The 11,548-nt window shown below is 45.3% G+C and overlaps 1 protein-coding gene across 1 annotated transcript in view; it reads left to right on the forward strand.

The window, feature by feature from the left end:
- itga8 (integrin, alpha 8) overlaps positions 1 to 11,548 on the forward strand; it is a 76,243-nt gene that overhangs the window by 8,439 nt on the left and 56,256 nt on the right. The window contains exons 5-13 of the mRNA XM_070443808.1: positions 2,333 to 2,378; positions 4,677 to 4,802; positions 4,893 to 4,937; positions 5,452 to 5,495; positions 6,725 to 6,781; positions 6,934 to 6,986; positions 7,491 to 7,573; positions 7,736 to 7,755; positions 10,766 to 10,964. Of these exons, the coding sequence (XP_070299909.1) occupies positions 2,333 to 2,378; positions 4,677 to 4,802; positions 4,893 to 4,937; positions 5,452 to 5,495; positions 6,725 to 6,781; positions 6,934 to 6,986; positions 7,491 to 7,573; positions 7,736 to 7,755; positions 10,766 to 10,964 (673 nt within the window). The remainder of the gene's footprint in view (positions 1 to 2,332; positions 2,379 to 4,676; positions 4,803 to 4,892; positions 4,938 to 5,451; positions 5,496 to 6,724; positions 6,782 to 6,933; positions 6,987 to 7,490; positions 7,574 to 7,735; positions 7,756 to 10,765; positions 10,965 to 11,548) is intronic.

Genomic DNA, 11,548 nt, shown 5'->3' on the forward strand with positions numbered 1-11,548 from the left:
AACACCATCCCAACCGTGAAGCACGGGGGTGGCAGCATCATGTTGTGAGGGTGCTTTGCTGCAGGAGGGACTGGTGCACTTCATAAAATAGATGGCATCATGAGAATGGAAAATTATGTGGATATATTGAAGCAACATCAAGACATCAGTCAGGAAGTTAAAGCTTAGTCGCAAATGGGTCTTCCAAATGGACAATGACCCCAAGCATACTTCCAAAGTTGTGGCAAAATGGCTGAAGGACAACAAAGTCAAGGTATAGGAGTGGCCATCACAAAGTCCTTACCTCAAACCTATAGAAAATAAGTGGGCATAACTGAAAAAGCGTGTTTGAGCAAGGAGGCCTACAAACCTGACTCAGATACACCAGCTCTGTCAGGAGGAATGGGCCAAAATTCACCCAACTTATTGTGGAAGGCTACCCAAAACATTTGACCCAAGTTAAATAATTTAAAGGCAATGCTACCAAATACTAATTGAGTGTATGTAAACTTCTGACCCACTGGGAATGTGATGAAAGAAATAAAAGCTGAAATAAGTCATTCTCTCTACTATTATTCTGACATTTCACATTCTTAAAATAAAGTGGTCATCCTAACTGACCAAAGACAGCAACTTTTTACTAGGATTAAATGTCAGGAATTGTGAAAAACTGAGTTTAAATGTAGTTGGCTAAGGTGTACGTAAACTTCCAACTTCAACTGTACATTCCATTAAGAAAGTATTCAGGCCCCTTCCCCTTTTCCACATTTTGTTACGTTACAGTCTTATTCTAAAATGGATTACATTACATTTTTTCCTCATCAATCTACATACAATACCCCGTAATGACATAGTGCAAAAAGGTTTTCAGAATAAAAAAAACAGAAATACCTTATTTACATAAGTATTCAGACCATTTGCTATGAGGCTCGAAATTGAGCTCAGGTACATCCTGATCATCCTTGAGATGTTTCTACAACTTGATTGGAGTCCACCTGTGGTAAATTCAATTGATTAGACATGATTTGGAAAGGCACACACATGTCTATATAAGGTCCCACAGTTGACAGTGCATGTCAGAGCAAAAACCAAGACATGAGGTCGAAGGAATTGTCCGTAGAGCTCCGTGACAGGATTGTGTTGAGGCACAACATTTCTGCAGCATTGAAGATCCCCAAGAACACAGTGGCCTCCATCATTCTTAAATGGGAGAAGTTTGGAACCACCAAGACTCTTCCAAGAGCTGGCCGCCCGGCCAAACTGAACAATCTGGGGAGAACGGCCATGGTCAGGGAGGCCAAGAACCAAGAACCCGATGATCACTCTGACAGAGCTCCAGAGTTCCTCTGTGGAGATGGAAGAACCTTCCAGAAGGACAACCATTTCTGCAGCACTCCACCAATCAGGCATTTATGGTAGAGTGGCCAGATGGAAGCCACTCCTCAGTAAAAGGAACCAGACAGTCTGCTTGGAGTTCGCCAAAAGTCACCTAAAGGACTATCAGACCATAAGAATCAAGATTCTCTGGTCTGATGAAACCAAGATTTAATTATTTGCCCTGAATGCCAAGCGTCACGTCTGGAGGAAACCTGGCACCATTTCTACGGTGTGGCATGCTGGTGGCAACATCATGCTGTGGGGATGTTTTTCGGTGGCAGGGACTGGGAGAATAGTCAGGATCGAGGGAAAGATGCAAAGTACAGAGAAACCCTTGATGAAAACCTGCTCCAGAGCGCACATGACTTCAGACTGGGGCGAAGGTTTACCTTCCAACAGGACAACAAGCCTAAGCACACAGCCAAGACAACGCAGGAGTGGCTTCGGGACAAGTCTCTGAATGTCCTTGAGTGGCCCAGCCAGAGCCCAGACTTGAACCCGATCGGACATCTCTAGAGAGACCTGAAAATAGTTGTGCAGCGACGTTCCCCATCCAACCTGACAGAGCTTGATAGGATCTGCAGAGAACAATGGCAGAAACTCCCCAAATACAGCTTGTAGCATCATACCCAAGAAGACTCAAGGCTGTAATTGCTGCCAAAGGTGCTTCAACAAAGTACTGAGTAAAGGGTCTGAATACTTATGTAAATGTGATATTTCAGTTTATTTATTTTTGCAAATGTATTAAAGATATCTAAAAACCTGTTTTTGCTTTGTCGTTATGGGGTATTGTGTGTAGATTGATGAGGTGGGAAAAAACAATTTAATCAATTTTAGCGTAAGGCTGTAATGTAACAAAATGTGAAAAAAGTCAAGGGGTCTGAATACTTTCCGAATGCACTTTAAATTCAGCTTTTGTCCAGTCTTGAGGAAGTTAGTCCTAACCCTGGACTGACCCAGACTTTCTCTTCCTCAGGAGGGGACACTGGTGGTGGGCGGACCTGGCAGCTTCTACTGGCAAGGTAACATTAGCTCCCTCTATGTGAAACACTAGAATTGCAAAAAAGAGGCAGAGAGAGGGAGAAAGAGATGAGTTTAGCAGCACGATCAAGGCACATTCCTGCATCAGACCTGGATTCACATAGTATTTGATGAAGCACTGCTCCAGTTAATTTCTCTCATTCCTGGTGTGCAGTTTGATCCCAGGAGAAGCCAGATTAGGACAATGTAGAGTGAGAGCCCCTGCCTCCTCTCTCTCTGACAGGAAGTGTTTGATTGAGTCTAGGCTCAGTTGTAATGAGCTGATCAGAGGGAAATGGGGTGTGGAGGAACTCCCACTCACCATGATAATTATTGTGTGTTGGAGGGCAGACACCTGCTTCACAGTGGACCTTGAAGTTTGAAAGTGTGTGGGTGTGTGTGTGCGGTGGGGGGCATGGTGGGGGGGGGGATACTCTTCCTGTCCTAATGTCTCCTTGCTTATCTTCATTGAGTGGATTTTAGCACACAGCTGTGTGTGTGTGTGTGATGGTGAGTGTGCATGTGTGCATTTGTGTGTTTTATGAGAGACAGTTACTAATACAGGGTAGTAAACTCTCCTCCTTTTATCACGGTCACTCCCATCATGTTAACCTCTGTGCCCTATCGTTCCAGTCACTTAATTCATTTAAAAAACAGAAGAGGATAGGAACATGCTTTTACAACAAGAACTGCCTACTATGTCATCGTATTTATGTGAAATGAATACGATGGGAGACAGAGAGCTGGTTTCAAGCGCAGGGCGCAGCAGGTGTTTATTGTAAGGGGCCACATGAGGAGGCAGGTAGCTGGGTCCAGGGGCAGGCAGAAGGTCATACACAGGGTGTCCAACAAGGCAACAGTACAGGCAGGGAAAAGACTGGTAACGTAGTCCGGGAGATCAGGCAATAGGTAGATGACAGGAAATCCGATAGGCTAAGGTACAGGCAGGGAATAGGCAAAAGGCATCGTTAATGAGGCAGGCAAAAACTATCATACACAGGAGGAGTAAATCATGGGAAAACCGGCTCAGAAAGACGTGTGTCACAAAACAAACAATACCTCATCACACAATACCTCAGTGATGGGGTGCAAAGAACTGAACTAAACAGTGCGTGATAATGACATACAGGTGTGTGAACAAGTGATCAGAATTCAGGTGATTGGGATCTGGAGAGTGAGCTGCGTTCAGGGGATCTACGTGTTTGAGAGTGTGAGTTGGATGCAGATGTTACAATATGCCTTCAAAATGGAGAGAGAGACAGAAATGGGTGAGAGAGAGAAAGAGAGCTGGATAGTCAGTGAGTCTTTTTATGAATTAATATTATGTTGTATTAATCCTTTGAAGGTGGTTTATGATCTCTCTATGCCCCTGGTGTGTGTGTTTAAGCGTTTGTGTGCAAGTCGTTGCCCTCAGCTTGGCTCAGCTTCCTGGTGTTTAAACACTTCCTCTAGATGTTTATCAAAGCTCTCCGAGCAGAGAGTTTATGGTCTCTAATATACAGCTATTATCACAGGTGTTTATGCTGAGTTATTATGGGAAGCCTTTTATACAGCTTATTATCAGAGGATCTGAAGGAACCTCTTATACTATCAGTAATGAGGAAGTCTGCAGAGGGTTAGGGGTCTGTTTCTGTGATTAGGGTTAGGAGCTGTCTGTGGAGTGGGTGTCTGTTATTATGGTGTGTGTGTGTGTGTGTGTGTGTGTCTGGAGAGGATCTGTTTCTGTGTCTGTGGTTATGGTCTGTGAAGAGGGTCTGTCTTGTCTGAGTAGAAGGTCTGTGTTTGTAGGTCTGTGATTTGGGTTAGTGTCTGTGTAGGTATGCATCTATAATTAGGGTTAGCRTCCATGTCTGTGAAGGGAGTTAGGGAAAGTGGGAGTCTGAGACAGGGGCAATTTCTCTCTGTCAGTACCCACCACATTAAGGAGGATTGATGTGAGGTTGAGGGCAGCTGGAGATAAAACAGTAGGTCTATGTTTGTCTGACCTCCCCCTCCACAGCACAGCATTTGCTACAATAGCAGAGAGATAGAGAGCATAAGCTCTCTTTTAGACAGTGACTAATATGCAACACAGTGTGTGTGTGTCATTCTAACTCCTGCTAACGAGSTGTTTCAGTGTTCCTCGGGGAAGAGCTCCTCATACCTGTGAGTTTCATAACAAAGGGCAGGAAAGTGTGTGTGGGGGCGTGCATGTTTGTGTGACAGACGGACAGTGCAGAAGTTATTGCTCCCCATTGGGTCTGGGGTTGGCCTGTCCGTTTACTGACCATTGTGTGTTTCTGACCTCTCTCTCTCTCCAGGTCAGGTGATGACTGCAGGCGTAGCAGAGATATTGAATGGTTACTCTCTGAAAGCCGTGCTCAGGAGAGTCCCTGGAGAGAAACACACACACGCTGCAGCTGATACCCATGACGACAGCTACCTAGGTAACACACACAGTTTCATCTACACACACAAACACGCACACACACACACACTCACACGCTCACTCACTAATATCTCTCTCTTGTCTGCAGGTTACTCTGTGGCAGTGGGGGAATTCACAGGAGACTCAGAGCAAGGTAAAATACAACACTTTCATCTCTGTGTGTTTGGTGCTTGCAGGGTTTCAGAGGCTTGTCCGATGGACCGTAAACTAACGAGTAATTACACTGCAAACTAACCAAGAAAAGTAACTTGCTACAAAACCATATGTTCTGCCTCCTACATCTTCCTAATTAAAACATGGCACCAAGTGCCAAACCAAAGGTTGACACATGGTTGTATTATGATTTTATTGTGGTTGTAGGCTGGTTGTGGTCTCATCTTTGAATTCCTTAAAGCTGGAGCTTGCTGGCTTGGGTTTGTGGTCTGGTCTGTACCGGGAACAGGGTTGGGGGAGGTACTCGTATCAAAACCACTCTGTCTCTATCTTTCTCTCTCCCTTTCGTCATCAGTCAGTCTGTTGTCAGCTTTTAGTGTCTTCAGTCAGGGTGGCCTAGAGACAGAGACACACTGAAAGGCAGGCATCCAGACAGACAGACAGAAAAGCAGGCAGGCAGTGTGATATAATGTGTGTTCCTCTCTCCTTTCTAGAGCTGATAGCTGGTGTTCCTAGAGGGGCTCAGAACTTTGGATATGTAAGTACAGAATCACACGCATGCATAACAGCACACACACACACACACACACACACACACACACACACACACACACACACACACACACACAGTATATGTAAGTATGGAATTGAAAAATTCCTGTGTGTCCAGAGAGGAAATGTTTCCAAAGTAGAATTCCATTCCTAGTTACTATCGCTTAGCAACAACAATCCCCCCTCTCTGACCAAAACACAGTCTTATCTGTGTGTGTGTGTGTGTGTGTGGTCCTGGACTGTCTCCTTAATGACACACGACTTCCGCTCCATGAGAGTTGACCGCTTTCCCTGACACACACATGACCTCTCACCTCTAACACACAGCTCATTGCCTGCTCTCTCTCTCTCTCTCTCTCTCTCTCACACACACCACACACACACACACACAACACACACACACACACACACACACACACACACACACACACACACACACACACACACACACACACACACACTGACAGACACTGAAACCTAGATAGAGATGTATTCAGAGCAGACAAGCCTGTGTGTTGTGTCAACAGGCTCTGGGCCGGAGCCCTCACATTTGTGGTCAGTGGGCGTCAGGGTTAGGCCTGTTTGGCCTGATGAGACGAGAGTAGCTGTCAGCCCACGTTAGCCTCTCAGACCTGGGGAGACAACCAGCCTGACACCCCTAAGAGAGAGGAGGAGGAGGGGGGCCAGGGGGTTAAGTGTCTGCACATGTCTTCCCTCTGTCTGCCTCTCTCTGTCTGTCATTCCAGCGACCGTCTGTCTGTGTGTATGTCCGTCCGTCTGCTGTCGTCTGGCCGTTTGTCTGCCTGACGCCTGTCTGTTTCTCTATATTTGTTGGTGTTTTGTGTATGTGTTTGTCTCTAACTTTGTGAGTGCGTGCACATGTTGTGGGTGAGTGTGTGGTAGCCCCTGGCTGTCTCCATGTGGTTGTTATTGTAGGTCTTTTGAAGGAATTCCAACCCCTCTGTCTCCCCACGACTGGGGTTATGGAAATGGAGGGTACGGAACAGAGGAGGGGAGGGGGTAAGGCAATGGGGACGATGGGGGGTTGAAGGGGCGGACAGGGGGAAGGGGGACCAGGCAGAGGGAAAGAAAGGGTTTTGGGCTGAAGAATTCTGTTCTATTTCAGCTCATTACATCCTCTGAATGTGTTTGCATGATGCATTGGGCCGGTAGCCTCACCTGTATCAGTGTTGTGACTCTTGTGTTCTGTTTCAGGTAGCTGTGATTAACTCCACTAATCTGACATTCATCATGAACTTCACAGGAGAGCAGGTCAGTAACACACAGTAACGTCATAGCATACACATACCACACACACACACACACACATAACACAAAGTACTGCTATTAATCTTTTACTGACTACTTTATAGCACTACTGTACATCCCTGACTGTAGAGTCATGTTGTGAAATGTTTTGTCAGATGGCTTCCTACTTTGGCTATTCTGTGGCTGTTACTGACCTCAACGGAGACGGGTGAGTTGTCTGTCTGTCTCTCTCACTTTCTCTCTCTTTGCTCTCTCAATTTCATTTTCAATTTAAGGGTCTTAGCTTTTCTCTCTCTCTCTGCCACTTTGTCACTTTTTCCCTCTCTTCCTGTCCCTACAGATCTTCATGGTTCTTGCAGTGAAATAATTGTTTAGTCCGAGCCAAGATGAAGCCAGTTGAGTGGGCGAGGGGGGAACGAGAGAGAGAGAGAGGATTGTTAGTATGTGTTCCAGCTGTAGCTTGTTTTCTGATTATGATGACTGAACTCTATTTCTGGAGCCAGACCACATCCTTTCTGACATGTCTGGATAACACACTCATCTATATGTGTGTGTGTGTGTGTGTGTGTGTGTGTGTGTGTGTGGTGTGTGTGTGTGTGTGTGTGTGTGTGTGTGTGTGTGTGTGTGTGTGTGTGTGTGTGTGTGTGTGTGTGCGTGCTGCCCTCGTGTGTATGTGTGTGTGTGTATTCTAAAGCTGTGTATCTTTCCCCAGGTATGATGATGTACTGGTAGGAGCACCTCTCTATATGGAGAGAGAGAGGGAGAGTAAGCCAAGGAGGTGGGCCGTATCTACCTGTACCTCCAGCACCCCGCTCACCTTTCCGAGCCCCTTCTCCTGACGGGAACACACACCTTCGGACGCTTTGGCACTGCCATCGCCCCGTTAGGTGACCTCAACCAGGACGGATACAACGGTAAGCTGTGTGTGTGTCTTTCCCTCTTTTTCTTCCCGTTCAGTTTCCACTCCCAGTGTATTGGTAGGCAGAGGTTTTTTGTGTTTCTCTTCATCTCTGGCTGTTTGGTCTTGGAGAGTGGATATCCTATCAGATGGGGGAAACCGAAGGGTCTTCAGCCAATCAGGAAATTGCGGTGTTAGAGTGTTTCCTTGTGAAGTTCTTCCCCTCTTCCTGTAATGATGAGCCAGGGTTTGGGGTGTTGCGCGTGTGTGTGTCAGAGAGAGAAGAGAGTTATTTTTAATCTCCAGATGTCCACTAAGATAGGGGCATCTGGAAGTTTCTGTCCTGCTGCCCAGAGTTCATTCTGCCTCACATTGTGTTTGTTTATAAAACACACACACCAGTGGAGGCAGATGAGGGGTGGACGGATCATAATAATGTCTGGAACAGAGCAAATGGATTGGCATCAAACACATATTTGATACCATTCACCTCCAGCCATTACCACAAGCCCGTCCTCTTCAATTATGGTGCCACCAACTCCTGTGACAACACACACACCCACACACACCACACAACACACACCAAGAGACTTTCAGGTCTGGAGCCCAAATGCTTTTCGGAGCCTCAGGCATTTCTCTGGTGAACATATGATAACAATCCTACTTAGTTATTTATGTATGTGTTTATGTTCTTAAAATGAGCCTCTCCCTCTACTCCTCCACACCATCATCATCATCAGAACTAAATCAATAAACCTGAATCAATGTCTATCAGTGTTGAGGCATAACTGAGTCAGGCACTCAAACGCAATATAAGACAACAACCTCTCCCTCAATATGAGCAAGACAAAGGAGCTGATCGTGGTCTACAGGAAAAGGTGGGCTGAACAGGCCTCCATTAACATCCACGGGGCTGTAGTGGAGCCGGTCGAGAGTTTCAAGTTCCTTGGTGTCCACATCACAACAAACTAGCATGGTCCAAACACACCAATTAAGTCGTGAAGAGGGCACTACAAAATCTTTTCCCCCTCAGGAGACTGAAAAAGATTTGGCATGGGTCCCCAGATCCTCAAAAAGCTCTACAGCTGCACCATCGAGAGCATCCTGACCGGTTGCATCACCGCCTGGTATGGCAACTGCTTGGCATCTGACCAAGACATGTATAATAGGCGGTGTCAAGAGGAAAGCCCATAAAATTGTCCGCGATTCCAGTCACCAAGTCATAGACTGTTTTCTCTGCTACCGCACAGCAAGCGTACCGGAGTGCTAAGTCTAGGACCAAAAGGCTCCAAACTTCTTCAGGATTGGTGGGTCCCCTGTGGTACAGTTGAGCTAACGTAGGCTAATGCAATTAGCATGAGGTTGTAAGTAACAAGAACATTTCCCAGGACATAGACATATCTGATATTAGCAGAAAGCTTTAATTCTTGTTAACTTAACTGCACTGTCCAATTTACAATAGCTATTACAGTGAATACCATGCTATTGTTTGAGGAGAGTGCACAGTTTTGAACATGAAAGTTTTTAATAACAAATTAGGCAACATGTGGGCAGTCTTGACACACCATTTTGAACAGAAATGCAATAGTTTCATTGATCAGTCTAAAACTTTGCACATACATTGCTGCCATCTAGTGGCCTAAATCTAACTTGCACTGGGCTGGAATAATACATTTATGGTCTTTCTCTTGCATTTCAAAGATGATGGTAAAAAAAAAAATTAAAAAATATTTGTATTATCTTCTACCATATCTATGTGTTTTATTCTCCTACACTCCTTTCACATTTCCCACAAACTTCAAGTGTTTCCTTTCAAATGGTACAATAATTGAAAAATGGCCGATCCTTAAGAGGTTTAACGCTTCTACACACCCAAGCCATAAGACTGGCTGACAAATTAATTAAATAGCCCCGGACTATTTACATTGACACACCCCTCCCAATTTGTTTTGTACACTGCTGCTACTCGCTGTTTATCATCTATGCATAGTCACTTCACCCCACCTACATGTACAAATTACCTCTAACCTGTACCCCTGCACACTGACTCGGTACCCCTGTTAATATAGCCTCATTATTGTTATTTGATTGTGTTACTTTTTATTATTTTTTTACTTTAGTTTATTTGGTAAATATTTTCTTAACTCTTCTTGAACTGCACAGTTGGTTAAGGGCTTGTAAGTAAGCATTTCAACGGTAAAGGTCTACACTTGTTTGTATTCGGGCACATGTGGCAAATAAAGTTGATATTGATAAGCCTGCACACACACACACATGTGCACACACACATGCATTTGAGTGAACTCAGAGGCTTTTGTCCTTAGGTTGATGCATCAGCCAGGGTGTGGCTGGGTTAGACTGGGAATGTGGAGGTGATCAACTCACAGGACAGATCAGTAGAGGATCCATTAGCCTCAGGAAACTGCAGCGCTAGTGGAGCAGAGACTCCAGCTGTCTGAGCCACATGGAGACTAGACTCTGAGAGCTGTGATGTTCTCCCTCCTTATCATACAGTAGTGTGTGTATAATTGTGTGTGTTGTCTCTGATTACCTCCGCTCATCATCACAGAGCAGTGTAACCATGAACAACACTCTGTTTGTAGTTTTCAGCTCCATTTTTCCAACAGCAAACAGGATGTAGGTGGGAGTTGTGCTGTGTGGTGTGTGTGTGTGTGTGTTTGTGGTGTGTGTGTGTGTGTGTGTGTGGGGGTGGGTGGGACTAACACCTGGCAATCACTGGTGAGTGTAACCATTGGCTGCTCACTGTCATAGGAATCTCATGCCTGTGCTATTAGACAGTTCTACATGTTTGACATATACATTTGGAGAGAGAGGGAAGAAATGGAAAGAGAGAGGGGTAGTCCTCGGTAAGTCTCTTTACTCTCCCTCCAGGGGCTTTCACTTGATGAATGTCTAAACCATCCCTCTCATCCTTCTCTCTGCTGATGTGAGCTGGTCTGCTGTATCACTTCAGAAGGCCAGCCATTATAACTCATACTGGAGTTGGTTTTGTGTTTCTATGTGTGTTTCCCTACCGTCATACCCTCTCTCTTCTCTCTCTCTCTCTGCTCTCTCTCTGTGTCTGATAGACGTGGCAGTGGGTGTTCATATTTGGTGGGGAGGACCGGAGTGGCCTGGTGTTGATCTACAATGGCCAGAGAGACCTGACGGCCGCGCCTAACCCTCAGCCAGGAGCTCTATGGAGCCTGGGCTTCCAGTATGGCCCTTTCCGGCTACGGCTTCACCCTGAGGGGGGACAAGAGACCTGGAACAACAACCATTACCCTGGTACACTCCATGCGCCTTATATTTTCCTCTCTTTTTCCGCGTTCACTTCTCTCCTCCTTTCTGGTGAAGTCGTTACTCAGGAGGGGTAGTGGGTTACAGAGCTGTTGCCACGACGATCTCTGATGACGTCCCAGGAAGAGAGAGAGGGAGGGGGGCTGCAAATAAGTCGTTCTCTGTGGCACTTAAACATCTAAAGGAAATGTTCAAAATGTTTCAACTTCATATTCATAATCTCCAGCACACCCAACATCAACGTAATGTGAAAATAGTGTTTCCATGTTTGTGGAAAAATAGATATGAGAGAGATAAGTGTTTCCAATGACCATCATCAGTGTGCATCATGTGATTTTAACCAATTATGACTAGGCATTGTCTATAATTGCCTACTAATTGGTTGATGATGTCATTGGAAACACTTTTTTCCTTATATTTTTTTGCTACAAAACATAGAAACGTGCCATTTTACAGCGTATGTTCATGTTGGATGGTGCTGGAGGTGATGAATATAAAGTTGACTTTTTTTTAAATTTCCCTTTGAAAATGTTTAGTCTGTTCGCCAGATATTTCACCATAGTGTTCTAGCC

The sequence above is a fragment of the Salvelinus sp. IW2-2015 genome, linkage group LG6.1 (genome assembly GCF_002910315.2).
Source record: "Salvelinus sp. IW2-2015 linkage group LG6.1, ASM291031v2, whole genome shotgun sequence".
NCBI classification, from domain to species: domain Eukaryota; kingdom Metazoa; phylum Chordata; class Actinopteri; order Salmoniformes; family Salmonidae; genus Salvelinus; species Salvelinus sp. IW2-2015.